The 17,982-nt window shown below is 37.2% G+C and overlaps 1 protein-coding gene across 1 annotated transcript in view; it reads left to right on the top strand.

Annotated features, from left to right (window-relative positions):
• Positions 1–5,484: 5,484 nt before the first annotated feature.
• Positions 5,485–17,982, top strand: part of WDR63 (WD repeat domain 63) — a 23,931-nt gene continuing 11,433 nt past the window's right edge. Inside the window, exons 1-11 of the mRNA XM_009333892.1 lie at positions 5,485–5,602; positions 6,973–7,011; positions 11,302–11,483; positions 12,038–12,142; positions 13,045–13,206; positions 14,722–14,921; positions 15,181–15,297; positions 15,974–16,164; positions 17,079–17,203; positions 17,307–17,396; positions 17,843–17,977. Of these exons, the coding sequence (XP_009332167.1) occupies positions 5,485–5,602; positions 6,973–7,011; positions 11,302–11,483; positions 12,038–12,142; positions 13,045–13,206; positions 14,722–14,921; positions 15,181–15,297; positions 15,974–16,164; positions 17,079–17,203; positions 17,307–17,396; positions 17,843–17,977 (1,464 nt within the window). The remainder of the gene's footprint in view (positions 5,603–6,972; positions 7,012–11,301; positions 11,484–12,037; positions 12,143–13,044; positions 13,207–14,721; positions 14,922–15,180; positions 15,298–15,973; positions 16,165–17,078; positions 17,204–17,306; positions 17,397–17,842; positions 17,978–17,982) is intronic.

Below are 17,982 nucleotides of genomic sequence, written 5' to 3'. Positions count from 1 at the left end.
CACCGCGTAACCTGCCAGCGGGCTCAGCGCCTTCCTCTGCCCCCCGGCCTGCGGGAGGGGAAGGGCCGGCCGGCCCTCGAGGGTGGCTGTGCCAAAGGCTGGAGGGGGGGGGCTAGCGAGCAGAGCCGGGCGGCGGGAAACCCTCCCCTCAACGTGGAGCGAAGCCGCCTCAGCCCCGCCGGCAGGACCCCTCTGCCTCTGCAAGCGACCTGCAAATTCAGCCCCGTCCCGTTCCCGGTCTCAGTACGGGGTTTTGTTCCGGCAACCCAGCTCTCACGTTTCAAAGATGAGATGATTATTTGTCTTACCTTTGCTTAAAAAAAAAAAAGGGGGATAAAGTCTTACCTAGTGTAAATCTTTACATGTAACATTTCTGGTTCAAAAGTCATAACAAGGCAACATATGCTACTGTTTGCTTCCTGACAGGATCATGTTATGACAACTTAAATATCATACTTACTAAAATTATTAACAATTTGCCGCATTGCAATTAGCAGCCCTCAATTTTTCATCTGTCAATTTGCCCTGTTAACTTCTTGAAACTGTGCACTTTTGGCAGCTTTCCTGTCCACAGGCAGTATGCTTCGTAATTCAGCTACCTATTGTGCAATGAAATACTTCTGTACTCCTTTTGCTTGTTTTCAGTCTGTCCCTTGGTAAGCTCATGTGATGCCAGCTAGATCTTGTATTACGAAAGACCGTGAATAATCATCCCCTGGTCACTTTCTCCATGCCTCTCATGATTTTATTGACTTCTATCACATCCTCTTCAGTCCAGGCTAAAAAGAATCCTAGTTTATTCCTAGTACAAGACGAGTTCCATATCTTCAATCATCCACGTTAGACCTTTTCTAATTCTATTCTATTTCTTTCTGAATGGAAGAAAGGAGAGAAACAGAACACAGTATTACCCAATGTTTTAATGAAGATTTCCATTTTGTTCTCTATGCCTTTCTTATTAATTCTTAACCTAATTTTACATGTATTATACTTATCATCCCAGAGCCTGTAACTACCTCTACTGGTTTCTATCAAATAACAAAATCTACACCTGGTTCAAGTAGGCCTGATTTAATGAAAAGTTGTATGTGCGAAATCAGGTACATTCAAATAGAACTATTTGTATGCTGAAATGATTTGGCAGTTGCCAAAACTTTGGCTTTACTCCCTACAACTTCTACAATGAAGTTGTGTCCAAATATGCACAAGCATTATCAATAACACAAACTTTAGGTGTTTGTATTATTTGCTCTTTGTATAGAACAAAGTAGAATAAATTTAATTAAAGGGAACATTGTATATGAATTTCTGGAGAGATCAGGTCATTCTCAAGATGGTATTTTTAACAAGTTCCTAAATGTTTACAGACAGAAATGTGGTTTTTAGCTTGATAGTGAGACAACAACAAAAAAGCAAGTAGCACGTTTTTGATAATTTCCTTGTAGTGCTTTTGTTAAATGGAAGCGCACTCAATTCTTCTGTCATTCCAAATTGCAGTTAATTACAGTGCTAAATCAGTAATGCACACAGGCTTGACCTTAAATCGTTCAATTAGGCAACTAATGAATCATTCCATGTCCTCAATTCAGACAGCATCGTTTGTAGTACTGATAGCTAATTAACTTTCCCCTTTTGCAGTACCTAGCAACTTCACGGATTTGTTTTATAACTGTAAATGTTTCAGTACATTAAATGATTAGGAGAACGCTCTGATCTTATTTTTTCTCTTGAGCCTAATGTTCAAAATATTACAGCCATCTATAAATAAACTGGGCTACAAAATGTCAAAGTTGTCAAATATTTACTTGGGCTTTAGCAATTAAATAATGTGAAACTGTGTGTTCCACTGAAAAATTGCTGAAAAATTAGACTGAACGTATTTAATGAAGTTTTAATATAATACATTACCTACTTTAAAAAAATAAAATATATGGCAATGTTTATGACAATTGGTTTTCAAGAGCTATTCCTTTTCGTAGGTTTTGCACTCTTTAAATTAACATAATTTTAAAAATTTAATGTGATTTCCCACCTCTCCTCAATCATAGAATCATGAATGTATATAAGCATTAACGGAAAGGCATAATACATTTGTATATTTCTGGACAAATACGCGTATTAGAGTCCTTTCTAAATAAGCAATATAGAAATATCCCTGAGAGGATAGGAATGAACCAGAGATTAAAGAAATTATCTTTTTTGTCATATTTTCAGACAGTCCCCTAATACAGACACCATTTTTTTTCATGGTTTTCTTGATAGGATTTGGTACTTTGTGTAAACACTTAGGGAGTGAAAAAAACCTAGCCCCTGAGGTAAGAGGTAACTTCCGAAAATACTAGCTTTTATCTTACACATTAAGAACCATTAGGATTTCTGTTCCTTTATTTCTTTTTTGGAAGAGGAGGGGTGCCAAAGATTGCTCTTCAGCGCCTATTTCAAAGTTCTCAGCGCGTGTTGGTTTCCTGCAGGGATCACCTGGGGGTTGGTAGTGTAATCCTGTGTAAAAAAACAACTTTGCATACACACTTTGTAAATGGCTATGGGCATGATTACGCTTCCAGAGAAGTTTTTACAAGTTCTGCCTTTGCTTTCTTTGGAGGCCTTACATGTTTCCCAACCGCTGACAATCATACGCTCACAGGATGACAAATGGGCGGAGGAGATACGGTATTAGGGATATTGTAAAAGGAGATAATTACTTTGTACTTTTCTATCTGCTTTCCAGTTGGTGAGCTTCTGTGCATCACAGATGGAACCACGAACAGTCCTATTGTTTGCTGTATTCATTTACAACCCTTAAACGGGGATATTTTTTGTTTTAACATATGCATATACGTACACTCAGTCACCGACACTGCCTTCACCAGCACTGCCCTTACCTGTACAGTGCTGTGGGTACCTCTACACCCGATTCTTTCAGTAAAGGAGGAGGAACTGCATTGCTGGGAGACAATTTTCAAAAGTTTTAACTGTTTTTATAGGTTAAAAAAAACCCAACTATAAAAACTTCAATATACTTGAAGTCAGTCGAAGAAAAAGGGATGTTTTTACTTGCAAGTTACTGTACTAAACATAGGCATGTGACTTATCTCAGCCCTCTCAGTGTTTCCTCTATTCATGTGACTTAGGGTTTAGGTTACTCGGAAGAAAGAACTCAAAATTTCCAAACTGGCTTTGTTTCAGTGTATAATTAGGAAATGGTGAAGTAAGACAACGTGACTGTAATAAACGACATGGTTCATATTGTCCTTCAACTAATTTCCAAAACATCTGGCCTCTCCTCCTATCCTGGAGGGCTGTCTCTTTTATCCATCAAGGTTGGTTTCAAATTAGAGTAGTCACAGAATCCATTTATAAAATGGGTCACAATTTTTTTATATAAAATATACAAGGAGATGGATAAGAAATAGTTTTGTGCTTTTTTTAAAAAAAAAAAAGGGAAAATTAGCCTCTTAACCAACATGCACTCTAAGTTAGGTAGCCCTAAGTGTTTCAGAACTATAAACTAAGCATATTGTTCAGTGTAGAGGCTCCTTTGAAAGATTAACTGGGAAAATATATTGAATGTTAGGCATAAATATATTGTCAGTGTTTGTAGTCTTGTATTTGACACAAAGACTGTGAGAATGAGGGCAGAAAAACCTCCTAATTTTCTCCTTACATTCATTATACGTGACGTGGGTTTTTTTAATCTTCCAAAAACATCATCCCTTGAGAGGCAAAAGATTCAGAATTCTGAAACATTAATCTGTTTTGCATTGGTATTATCATTGCTTTTTGGAAAAAGCAGAAGATTAAATTGCTATGGTTCTTCAGATGGATTAATGAAGGGGGCTGTATTTGCCATAACGATCAAACAAGAGAGAAGTGCACTAACATCCCATGGATGCAGCTTGTCACCTGGGATCTGCAAGATCCAGCATGATAGAGAAAAGAGCCTGAGGATTTATAGAGTATATTTTTCTATTTTGATTGGAGTGAAAAAGAAAAACGCGTAACTGTAATAAGAGTGTCAGAGACTGTTCCCATTAAAGTCAACAGTAAAATTTACCTTGAATTCATGGGAAGTTAACATAGATCCCAAACCCAGGCTATACCACCAGGCTATAATCCATGGCCTATATCATGCCACCGGTAGCCATCTCCAGACTAAAATTCAGATCGGAACCTAAAATTATATTGCTTGCTGCTGGAGTATTTGAGAACTGTGTTACAAAACAGAAAAACACTGTTTCTCAGTCTGGGAATGAAAGACCATCCCACAGCCAGGATGACCGCTGAAATTGCAAATGCACAGGCCACGGCGTGTTTAACACTCGCACTATTTTAGGCCTTTCGTGGGGAAAGTCTCAAGGCAGAACGTTTATTTTATAAACTCACCTTTTCACCTTAAGCATCTTGACAGTAAATGGGCTGTTCACACGTGCAGGCAGACAGGCTGTCGCTCCTGTAAGAGTTCATCAGAAATAGTTATGACACAGTTCTTGAAGGTGCCGTCTCTTTCTGTCCTGTAAGTGCATCTGCTTTCCTCTTATTAACGTTAGAATTATAACAGCATCCAAATACTGTAGACGTTTTGTAGACTTTTAAAAAATGGTTCCTCTCCCGCTCAGTTTACAGTCTTAAAAAAAAGCGGGAATATGGAAGAGGGAGGACACAAACTGAGAGTCCCATTGTCCTTATCCCAGCTGAATGCCTCTAGCTGTTCAATAATAACATCAAACCATTTTCAACACTTCTAACAGAACGGGGACCATCCGGATTTAGTGCTAGCGGCTGCTATGTGTGCACCGTCCACACGATGGTGCTGTCCGGTTTGTAGAGTGGGCAGGCTGCATTGCCTTGCCTTCTTCGCAAAGGAACTGAGCCTTTTCTACGCCGCTGTTCTCATTCTTACTCTAGATGTTGGGAAGAAGGAGAGCAAATGAAACGAGAGTAGCCTTCTGTACAGTATCGACTCCAGCTGTGTGGTTGCTACGTGTCATTACGCGTACAACATGTCATTATGCGTACAACTTCTTTCCAAGTTTGTCCTCCACAGAGCTACACTGAAAAATGCACTGGGAATAGAAAAGCACAGAACTGCTTTGTGCAGCTGAGTAACGACTGGCACTTAAGGACACTGGGACAAATATTTACAACTGGAGAACGTTCACCTGTGCTCTTCCCACTGTAGCTCAGGTCCTTAGCTTTCTGTAAGGGAAACCCCTATCCTAATTTAACCTTTCACTGTTTTGGATAATCGGTTTCCATACTTAATCACCCTGGACGGAAGAAGTATTTCCATCTATTACATATCGTATCAAAATAGAGTTTATGATTTAAAATTATGGAACATACCTTTGGCTGCGTATGAAAATCTTACTATAATGACAAACCACATAAATTCACGGACCAAATTTTCACTCATACATGGCGCATTCCGTTGTCTGTTTAAAGTTTATTGATGGTATGTATTTTTCTCTAGAGAAATCTGAAAAAATGTCAGAAAATCTCATATCCGGCAAGTCCTCCTTGAAAAGTCCAAAAACCTCAGCAAAGAAACAGAAAGGTGAAAACAAAGCTAAGAAATCCTCAAAAGGAAAACGAACACAGCTTGGTATGTAAGGTACAGCAGCAATGAAACAAGCAGTAATCTGGTCTCACGTGACAGCTACCTTAATTATTTTGGGTCCATGCATTTAAGTAAACATGAGAGAAATTAGAACATGCTATTTTATATAAATAACAGAGATCTACAATTCTGATTATGGTTTTGTAACCTATATATGGAACATAACAAATCTCCATTGCAATATTTACGCTTTGTCTTGGTAGTTTAGATTTAATAGTTTGTGGTGTCATAACAACAGTATTGAATGGGAAATTGGGAGGCTTAATATATATAAAGTGGGGAGATTCACACAAGCTAACAGCCTAGGGAGAGAGCATCAGGCAGAGAGACGTGCCCCCAAGAAACAGGAGTTCAGGTGCTCAGGATCACACTGTAAAGGTACAATTATACAGCTTGAAAATATACCAAAGTCTCACAATTTAATTTTGCACTGCATTTTATTGCGTTTTTTCCTGAGATGTGCTGAGATACTATCTCACTTGTGTCATTTATGAAGTGTATAGTTAATGAAGTGTAAGGCTAACAAGCCTTTGCTATATACAAATATTTTTTTCCAGTGATCCATGCACGTTCTCAGAAAAGGTGGGAATGTACTCTTGCTTGGGTTTTATTTGGTTTGTTTCATGGATTTTTTTTCTGCCATGACAGCCACCTTCCTGAAGTTGTTTTCGCCTTTTAATCACCTTTTCCCTCCCAGGTGATTAATAGCTGTTGTGCTGCAGAGAATATTCTGCACACCAGTGCTCATCTCTTCCTGTCCTACCTCGCCGTGAGGTTTGCAGACCCTCTCTCAGGAGCTGAAGAAAGCCCGGCTTCTGCAGCACCCTGCCACCCAAAGCAAGCCTGCCCACCTCAGCACTGTCAGAGGGGACTAACGTCTGCTCCTACCTGCACACCTCCCAGTTCTGCTACTGTCTGACGCTAGCGAGCCTTGCCCATTTACCTCCTCTTCCCATGACACGATTTGCATGGTCGCTGCCCCAAGCAGGTGCTATCAGGTAGCAGTCAGTGCAGTTTTCAACCATGGAAACTGCAGCGTGAACTGCAAGATGACAGATTTCTTACGGCTTCTCTCTTATGCAGACCACCTGCTCAAAATAACAATGAGTTTTAAATCTCCATCGTTTCAAAATATGCTAACATCTCCTTAGGATACAGACCTATTTTAAAAGGCTTCACTCAGTTCTTGTGTTAAATTTGAACTGAATAGAAATTACTTTTTGTTCCCTCTTCACAGTGTAGTTTTAAATAGAGAGAGATATTTTAAATACTGCCCTAACAAGGAAGGACAGTATATTTACAGTTACTTTGTTAGGAAGACAAATTACTGATAACATCATGTCGTTATATTTCAGGTAAAAAAGATGAAGTTGATCTTTCTATGGTTGGTATAGGTAAGTGCTATGATGACTGGGCTTTAAAGTAATAGTTTTGGAATAGTTTAAGCATTTTGAAGCATCAATGTTACTAATGCCAGGGAATGAAAAGGAAAGAGTTTTTTATGAATGAGAAAAATTAGAAACTATGAAGAAATGCAGCTATTACAGTAGTGATTACAGTACCACTCTCTGAGTAGCAGGCAGTGCAGCAAGGAATGCTGAAACAGGTATGGGTTTGTAGAAGGTGTTTTTGTCTTGGGTTGAGAGGAGCTGGGATCAAGGGAAATAAAAAGCATCACAACAGAATTATAGGGTGCAAAACGTTTGCATTTAGTAATAGTTAAGCAATTGAAAGAAAAACTTGAAATATTTTAATCATTTTTTAATCTTTGATCTTTGTCAAATCATTATTAAATCTGGTGATAAGATGATTTTAGCATATCACTTGTGTTTTTTAATCATAGATATCAATAGACGTTGATTAACATCTTTTGCTTTGTAGGGGAAAAAAAATCTGCCATTTAAAAGTCACAAGATATCAAGCATTTCTTTTGGCTTATGTGCAAGAAAAGTGCAGTTTTAAGTGTGGCCATAGTTAAGAGCTAAAATATGGAATTACCTGAATTGAAATATATTCTTTTTTCTTAAACACCAAATAATGTTTTAATGTTTTTTTCACATTTCTGGTTGGATTTTTCTTCTGACCTGATTTGTGCAATTCTTCCTCAGATATAACTTAAACTGCTGTCAATGTAAAATTTATGTATGGTTTACAGGAACAGCCCAAAGGGTTATCTTCTTAATTGGCTTTTAACAGTACAGCTTTTATTGCTAAAAGCTAAAACAATGTGGCAAACTAGGAATATACGAACTAGGTAATTTTTAAAGAAATCATAAATCACTTGTCTTCCTATATAATCCTATGAGCACACGGGTGGAAGTGAAAATTGCACTCTGATTAGCATCACCAAAATGGCTAAGATGCAATTAATGAAGATGGACAATAAATGAGCCCTCAGATGATGAAGGTGTTACTTTAAAAAAAAACTATTTTCAGTGTTCCTGGAGGGACTTATTTTTGTCAGTAAGAGATGATTTTACCTCCACCTAGTGGCACGTAAGGTTAGAGCTGTAATATCTAAACTATTGCTGGGAACCTGTTGCTAAAAGCAGGGAAATAATGCTACTATATGCAGACACTGTCCGTGCAGGATTTAAACTGTACGCATGGTATCTCCTTAGTGTAAGACCTGCAAGTGTTCTTTACTTCTCTTAGAGCTTCTTTGGTCCTTTGTGAAGTTCTCATAGCACTAGGAGCTGTTGACTGTTACAAATGATGAGAGTACGATTTACTATTAGAAAAACAATGCAAAGCCTCTGATTAGATGCTACACACTTCTTACTGGAAAAGACCATTCAATAAAAATGTTCATAATAGTATGAATTCCAGTATCAGCTCCTTATGTTATAAGGATAGCTGATATGTATAGAATCTGTTACAATATAGCATTCTGTAACATAGAATTTTAGTCCTTTAGACTAAAAGATGTACATATTTTAATTCTGTTCATTACTTTGTTTTTAACTTGGACTTAGAGCAATAGAGCATTGAAGAAAATCCACTTAGACTATCTGTCCTACTCTGCTCCCTCTTGTAGTGATGTCTGTTGTATTTTTGCTTAACTTTAATGCATGCTTGTATTGTTTCATTTGACATTGAAACCCACATCTCTTTCAAAGGATTTTTTTAGCATTAGCATTTGTGGACAAGGCTGTATGCATGATTTACCATTTTAAAAAATAACATCATACGAGCTTCTTGAATAAACAACAGTTACTCCTGGTTAGGATTTTTGATGTATCAAAAAAAAAAAAAAAGATCTAATTGTTCGGGTTTAATTTATTTGAGCCATGGGAATAATCTTCTGAAAAAAATTACATAAGAATCAGCAAATTATGTTTATAAATTTTCTGTATGTTCTAGCCCTCCTAATTGCACTAGCCACGTAACCAACTCAGGACTGCGATATGTACAAATTCCTTGTTCCTTTGCTCTCCTGTCCATTCTGTCCTGTGAGCCAGCTGTGTACAGCAGAGGATGGAAATTGCATTCTGTTTTGGTGCACAGCTCTAAGTTTCTATCCTCTTTCTATCCTATGAAATTTAATTTGCAAAAGGAGGTCTAATTTTTTTGCTCCAATATATCAAAATGTAAAATATATCTGTAGTGTTGCAGTTTGTACTAGGGTTTGAGTCTGCTTCCTAATGACATCCTAATGAGGCCTCATGCCCTTGGCTAGGGTGACCTGGGAGTCCTGCAGATCAACTTTTGCAGTTCCTCAAAAGGATTAAATGTTTCAAATCACTCTGGAATAAACACTTTTTCTGAGCCTGGTCTCATAGCCAAATCGATAAGCAAAAGAAGAATCTAGGTGTTGGCCTCATTAGCTGCAGAAAGTAGAGGTCAAAAAGGCAAGCACAGGGACCCCAGAAGATAAACAAGACCTGACTTAGCCTGGTGTTACCGACAGTGAGTTTGGACCAGGTGACTTTCAGAGGTCTTTCCCAAGCAACATCCCTACGATTTTGTATTGTTTGGAAGCATTCACACAGAAATCCTGGAAATCGCTGAGATATCAAGAAGGAAAGTCATGCAATACTGACTACAACTTGTGAAGGAAGTGAACTAACGGACTGTGCATGCTACAAATGGATTGTGTATGCTACAAAATGACTAGTGAACGCTAAGTAAATCATGCTTGGTATAGTGCAGGGTGTACCAGAAGCATCACGCATGTCATTAATTTTAGCGGATGACTACAGCAGAGCGGATGCAGCGGAGGAGCAGCACTGGAAGATTTTAAAGGATAAATGTCAGATTCATCAAACATTATGTATTATGTGATAGGCTTATGCAGAGATTTAGCTTCCTGAATGATAGAGATTAAGGAGGATTTACCGTTTTGTCAGTCCTTGTTGGCTTAGGTTAGAGATGGCTTCTCAAAACATGCTGAGCCAGCTGGTCAATATCATAATTTTAGATATATCAACTTCAATTTAAGGCATACGCAAAGAGAAAAATACCACAGGTGCTGGGAATTAAGATAAAATATTAAATAACTCAAACAAAGAAAAGAGAATGAAACAAAGATGATAGAAAGTATCAGCTATTATTACAAAAGCCAGCCCATTTCAGGAGATAAAAATCCCATGTATACACGTCCCTAAATCTTTTACACTTTCCAGTTTATCAAAAAGATGAACATTCAAAGCGAACATCTGCGAGCCTTCTCACACAGAAGTATAATGGCCATCATGAAGAAGAATGCTCTTACTGTGGCAGCGGAGACAGAGCATGAGTCTGCTAGCACGGCAGTATTGCAAAGGAAGAAGAGAGTCTCTTAGGCAGCAGGATTCAACTAGCTGGGCCTATAGTGATCTTAATCACTTATAGCTGTCATGTAAGCTGGAAGGCAGAACATGTAATATGGGAAGGACCAGTGTTACGTACATACAGCTGACACACACTTAACAAGAAGCACTGTATATTATCTTCAGATTGAGTGTTTGCAAAGCACAGTTGGCGCGTCACCTAACTGCACCCCGCCTCACTAAAACCAACGAAGATAACTGCTGGAGCTAGGATAAGAAATAGCTTGTTCTGAATTAACATGAATGAACCTAACAGAGGTCAAGTGTGTAGAAAACAACAGCTATATATTCTCCAGCAAAGCTGAAAATAAATATCTGGCTTGAATCTTAGTGACCTTGCTTTAGTCTCACTCGCTTAGTGAGAAATAGACTCAACTGCACTCTGAACTCGATGAGAGGAAGATGAAAGTCCAAAATCAGAAAAGCATCCTTCTTTGGGAGGGTATTGAAGCCTCATCTAGATTAAACATTGGCTTAACATGGCACTGCTCTACAGGGAAGGACTAGAGTATATTTATTCAAGGGCTCTCTTAAATCAAAGCCATGCAGTTGTGTCCTTAATGGATTAAAAGCAGTTCATTAATGACTCTTCACTAAAGCTCTTAATCACCTGTTGATTGAGAGGGGAAAAAACCCCTCATACTAGGAATAACATATTCATTATGTAGGAAATGTTAGGTAGAGTCTTTTCCAAGATTAACAAAATGTCATATAATTTGTATTCCATGCCTTCCAACATACCAAAAACTAAGCTGAGAGATTCAGAGGCATTCTGCTAGGAAACGGTAAAGACGCAGAGTTATTAAAGTATACGTTTATGTTTAAGCAACACTCTGAATTTGTTTATCAAGCAATTTTGCTTTTCTTTCATAGGCCACCCAGAAATCTTTCCTTTAGTTTTCACTACAAAGACGCAAGAAATTTTTAATTGCCGAGTTGATGAAGATGTCACGGAAGAAAATTGTTTCAAACTTATTAAAAAAGAGGACATCATTCAGGATCTGAAAACAAGAGCTACAATTTCTGACTTCCACCCTGTCAAAAAAGTTGTCCTAGTACGTAGCTTATTTCGTTCTCACTTTAAGACTTCATGCTCTCTGAGTACATATTCTTTTAATAATAAGGTCTGTCCTTGTTTGACTCTGTGTAAATACACTAATGCTGTAATATCCAAAGGCTATAGGTCATGGACCACTGTCAATTCAAAGTTTCTCATGGCTCACCATGCACTTTTTTTTTTTTACACTAACTTCAGATTGAAAATATGCTAAATGTAACGTAAATATTATTAGTTTTGATTCTGTGAACTGGCAGAGCTTCACATATTTTGGCTTCCCTCCCCTAATTCATGGCCTATTTATTGAGAATCATTAAAACAGTTTCTTTTCTGTTTAATTCTCTGTATGAAAAGATTAGTTTTGTCCCAGACTTATTTTTACTACAAAATAAAATCCATCTGTTCTTTTCAATTAGCACATTAAATTCTCTGTTAAGACCACAAGATTAACTAGAGATACTAAATTTACACTAGTGGTAGCTTTGCCAGGCTAATGTCTGTTTTGTATGTTATTTGCTTTCAGTTTTCCACTAATTGTTTTAATTAAAATAGGAATATCCTGGGGAAGAACTCTTGGTAGTTTTTGATGCAAAGTTCCAGTACGGACAGAACTTTTACTTTGTTGCTTCTGAGGAAGCCAAGGAAAACCTTCTGAAGGTAAGAAAATCCAAGTATATCACAGCATTGTTCTATCCATGAATATTTCAGAATCTTGTCTCAAACATATACTTCAGGAACGTTATTGTATTCGTAAGCATCTGATGTGCTTGGCATGCCAGAATATTTCTTTAAAGGTTAATCTGATCATGGAAAAATACCTGTATCACTGTAAAAATATCTTTTATGCTGAGAAAGACTGAATTAAATTTTTGTATTTTACTTCAGAGGGCCAGTATAAGCCCCATGCTGCCTTTTTATCATAAGCATTAGTTTCCTCTGCCAAGACCCAGGTTTCTCAATAAGCCATAAGAATAAAAGATTATAATATATTGGGCATCTTCAAAGAAATATGACACTTATTTTTCACAATATGTATGTATATATTCTTCAAATTATTCTTTAAAATGTTCTTGAGTTCTAAATAACTCTAGATACATAGATTTCCCCTTGTGCATTGCATCATAGCAGGAGGTTTATGGGTAGATTGTATAATTTTTCAAAATGAATTTGTCACCCAGTATCAGGAGAAGTGACAATTAATAGAAAAGCAAATTGCAATTCCAGGCAGGAGGGCCTAATGTAGAAAATCACTATAAATTCTTTTTATATAACTATATATAGCAAATCACTATATAACCGTGATTTGCTTTCAAGACAACAGTCTCTCTTGCGTAGTTAAATATTAAATATGTAATGTTTATTGGAAAATTCTAATGCACAAATGAATGAATGGGACCTCACCCAATCGTACCCAGGGGCACAGTATAGCCAGACTTACTGCATTGAGACAAAAGTAAAGAATGTGTGAATAAAGACTGAAAACTGGGTTTCTAGTTCATACTTACATTTCAGTAACGAATTTTTGAAAAAGTACCATTTCTCACTGTTTGATGTCACAGCCTCCAGAAACTGCAGAAGAAAAAGACGACGACAAAGAAGAAGAAAATAGAGAGGAAACTCTGGAAGTCCATCCTTATAAGCCTCCTGTCCACAAACCTTGGGTTTCTCTTGGCAGCGAAAAGGAAGTTGAAGAAGAATCTGTTAAAGACACTGTTACAAAGGTCAGAATCAACAGATGTTAGTCAATCAAATAAATACCAAAAAAAACAAATTTATTTTAAGTTCCTTAAAAAAGAAAAAGTCAGGAAACTCAAAGTTGCAATCCTAGTTTTGCTTGGGGTCTTTCACAAAAACAAAAAAAAAGAGAGAAATAGAGAAATAGCTCAACTTTTAACAAAAACTGAAAGTGCTGCAGAAACCTTTTTTTTTTTTTACAACTCTGTTCTCTTTAAATCCTGCAAATAAAGCATGTGAGACTGCATTGGACATATCTACTTTTCAAGCTGTGAGTTCAAAAGTCCTGATCATCTTTGGTCATTAGCATCTCTGCCACTTTTTGCTCAATTTACTACCTGGCCAGATTACAAGTTGAGTCATTGTAATTACGTTCTAAGGACCTAGTTCTGTTTCCATGGAGCCCAGTGAACTCTGTTTCATTATATGGATGGCATTTAAGTAGCATGCAACGCTTTTAAGGGCTCTCTACCTCAGAATAAATGTTACTGACTACAGGTATTACAAGCTGACTTTACAGAAGGACATATTTGATTAACTACACCTACAGATTATACTGAGAAAATTATACATCTGAAAAGTAGATCCACTCACAGCTGTCACCTAACTTGTAATGTGTGGGGCATCTGCAAGAATTTCACTGTCCATCAGTGATTTTTACTCAATACCTAAATCCCTGTGCAGGGAAGACTAAGTTTTGATAGTTCTCAGCAACTGGACATCTTGCTTATACTTAAAAAGATGTCCGATTGTTCTAAAGCTAATTCACAGTCACTAAATTTAACCCACATTCACAGTCCAAGTATTCTGTATTCTACTTTCCTGGCAAGGTCCACTCAGAAGTTTTCTCGGCCTACATTCCTTTCCAGTTCTGTGGGAGGTGCTGGGAAAAAGCACCTGGTTATGAATCCAAGACAAAGCGATACCTCTCTACTGCCTGAAATCAAGTGCCTACCTTTCTTTGTGGGTAGAATTCAAGCCACATGCCTTCTTCCTTCTTAGTTCTCACTATAAGGAAACTCCTCACTCAAATTTTTGTGGATCCTCTTCGGGGTAACTTTTTTCTCCCTAGGCACTGCAAAGGAAGCTGAAATACCTCACCCAAAGTTGAGAATTGCACTAAGAAGGAAGGGCTGAAAAGTTAGGTCTTGGAAGTCCAATGCAGTATTACATAAGACCTCCTGCAAATCAATCCTTTAATTAAAGGTGCAGTTTTCATATTGAATGAATTAGAAAATGTAATTCTCTTATCCTACTAGCAGTAATCCAAAATGTTACCTAAAGGCAACTTCTTGTTTTAGAAGTACAAATCTGTCTTCTATTACATATGTAGGTTATTTATATGAGCACTTCAGAATTTCAAAATGCAGAAATGTAAGTAAACTCAGCACAGAAATCATCAATAGAACTAATTCTACAATTATATGAATGCTGCCATTTTACAGAACGAACTTTCCAAAAAACTTTCTCCTCTGCTAACTACAGAAATATCTCTTTTCCAGATTAAGTATATGATTTCTCGAGTACGCAGGAAGTTTGGTGCACCAATTACATTTACTGATAAGAATGCTTCACACGTAAAAGACAGTTACGTTGAATGCACGTCCTATCAAGACAAAACTTTCAGTATTAAAATGCTTGAAAAAGATGTGGGTATACAAATGGTTCCAAAAGCAAGAGAAGCTAGTACTCAGACAAAATGGTAGGTGTGAGAAAATATTTATCAGCTTATTTGTTAAGCTACGCACTGTTTCTGATCTCAGCTAAAGTTATGTAAATTAACTCAACTCTTCTGGAGTTAATCAGTTACAAACTGATTAAGAGAACAGAATTGGATGCTCTGTTTGCATCTTTCTTCTTTCACTCTTTTCCAAAGAGTTTCTAGAAAAACTGAATATGGGTTTCTGTCTTTGAAATTGTTTCTATACTTACTCGCATTGAAATTTATTCCAATTGGTTAGGACCTATCCAAAAAATGCAGCCACGCAGTATTTTCCTAGACAGTTGTCAAATGAAGAGAAAGAAGAGAGTCTGTCATCTGAGAAGCTGAAAGAATTTCTTACATCAGTGCATTTAAGGTAAAATTACTGCAGCAATCCACATTAAAGGCTTCCTGAAATAATATAGAATACAAGCAAGAACTCTTGTTTGAGCAGACCATCGGTCTGGTCAAATACCGATACTTTTTTTGTTTCTATATCCTTTTTTGTTTTTTTTCTTCTCTTGCTTATTATTTTAATATTAACAGATATTAACTTAATATTTGTTTCTATGAAAATTAATATGAAATCTATGCCATATAAATATGTTGGTTTAAATAGATATTAGAACTGTTAAAGTTAACAGTGATACATCTTTTCCAACAAGCTGCAAAACTGATCTTTCAAACACTGTTCACTCAAGCAGAGGCTTATGCAGAAGAGCAAAGGTGCTGTCCTACAGCCCGGAGTCATGGGACAAGTCCCGCTTACTGACACTTTTTGCACAAGAATTGGACAATTGCACTGTACTTGACCCACACAGAACTAGAGTTAAATTCTTGGTACAATTAGTTATTTATATTTAAATGGAAGAAGGTTTCCTTACAGTGATGCATCACTGAGGAATTAATACTTTCTTTTTTTTTTTTTACTACTGTGGTCATGATTTTGTGTAAAAACAAAAGCTGCCTCTTTACAGAAATATTTGTGATTCTACTACTGAGTAGTCACATCTGGATTACAGAAAGTGTTAACTGTTCTTTTCACAAAACAGAATGGAAATTGCATTGCAGCAAAATGAAATTATGAATGCTTTTTTTGATGACTGGAAGGCCCTAGCAGAAGATGAAAGCAGTTCTAGTGGCAAGCCAGATGTTTATCTGAAAGCATACCAATCATTTACAGATCTGCGCTATCTCAAGGACAGAACTATTAGCTGCATTTGCTGGCATCCAACCATTTATGGTAATGCGATTAAAATACTGATTTGAGACTTGAATGACGTGTATTATATGACAGCTATAAAATATGCATCTTTCATAAAATTATCAGCTTTTAAATTTAAAAACAAATCAAAACTGATTTAGTATGTCTGTCCGAATTGCTGATTTGAGACGAAGTGAAAAATGAGACAGACAAATTCTTTGTAGAGTTCAGACAGGCCATGCAAAGCCCCTCACGGTAATGTGTACGTGGAGACCATAGTAAAGGGAAATTTCTCCCTTATGAGGCTCATTTAAGTGGGGCTGCAACTGTGCCAGGTCCTTCTGGTGGCTCTGCATACCATTGTTCTTCTCCCCATGGCTGGTTCTCGTAGCATGCCTAATACTTGTGAGGAATGTTACAGCCACAATGGGACGCGGCTCTGCTGAGTGCCAGGGAGCATCACGAGGCATACTAAAGATCTCCTCCTGCTCCCTGCCATGGATTATTGCTCTACACAGCCAGGCTTAAAGGCACAATTAAGTTCTATATAAATGTCCTAGCTGCGCAGCATACTAATAGCCAACACCGCAGCCTATGTAGGAAACTAATTCAGCTACAAAGGATTTGATTTCATGATGGGTGGCCAGGGCTATATGCCTGTCACATCATTTCAGGTGCAGTATTACACCATCAGGGAGTAGTAGCAAAAAAGTTGAATTTTATCCTGATGCTTAGGTTCTACGACTCATTGTTAAATAACTTAATTTTAAGCAACAAAAATAATTTCCTCAAAGTTGACCTGTAAAAAGAAAAACATAAATACATGGTTGGGTTGGGGTTTTTTTTTCCTTTTTTGCACTGTATTCAGAAGGTATAAGTCACTTAGAATAATTAACAGCATGTTGAAACTTGAATTGTCTCTTTGGAGAAAATTTGTTTTCTCTCTCAATCAGGGATTATAGCAGTGTCAGCAAGAGTGTGGCTTTCTTATGAAGAGCAAGTTAACCTTTCCGATAAATCATTGCTGCAGCAGTCAGTAATACTTTTTTGGAGTTTTTTTGACCCTATCCACCCTCAGGTATTTAATCAGGACTTTTAAATATGCCAAGTGTTTAAATAACAAGAGAACAAACAATGAGTGTGACTGTATTTCTCAACTATTTTGTTTTTCTTCTTTCTAGTTAATGTTGGAGTGTCCTGAAGACATTTACTGCTTTCAGTTCAGTCCAAGTGATCCAAATATCATTGCTGGTGGCTGCATCAATGGACAGGTGTTAATTCTCTGTTTAAGAATAAAATTGGATATTTCTGTATTTTCTTACAGTATAAAAATAAGGGTGAAGAGATGTACTCAACATCCCTAATAACACATAATGTCACGAGACAGATGCCACAGAGTCTGAGAAATTCTCTGATCCTGTACTGAAGTTATGCCTGGTTATTCCATAGCTGAACCATTACTGTACGATGCTTCTTTGCAGTACTGATAAATAGATCAAGCTGTAAAGACTCTTTTTTTGTTGTTGTTGTTGAGACAAGCATAGCCTTTCAACTGATTGCATCAGACTGAAGAGGCAATACTTTTAAAGACTTCATAAGTTCTAGTGCAGAGAGTGAATTTCTTATTTTTCCCCAAACCTCCATGAATTGTATTTGAAAAAATGCGTATTAATATGAAGGATGAAATAATTCATAATATACTCATTTCTCATTGTAGGTTGTGCTGTGGGATATTTCTCAACATGAAGAAAAGCTGCAAAATGCAAAAACTGTTGCTGATGGCATCAAGGTAACAGCTGTTAATATGGTGAATGCTTCCATTCTAAATATATTGCAGTACCTCTATATGTCTGTAGG

The sequence above is a fragment of the Pygoscelis adeliae genome, unplaced genomic scaffold, assembly GCF_000699105.1.
Source record: "Pygoscelis adeliae isolate BGI_AS28 unplaced genomic scaffold, ASM69910v1 Scaffold10, whole genome shotgun sequence".
NCBI lineage: Eukaryota > Metazoa > Chordata > Aves > Sphenisciformes > Spheniscidae > Pygoscelis > Pygoscelis adeliae.
Note: the sequence above shows the minus strand (reverse complement) of the source record. Positions and strands in the feature narration are given on the sequence as shown.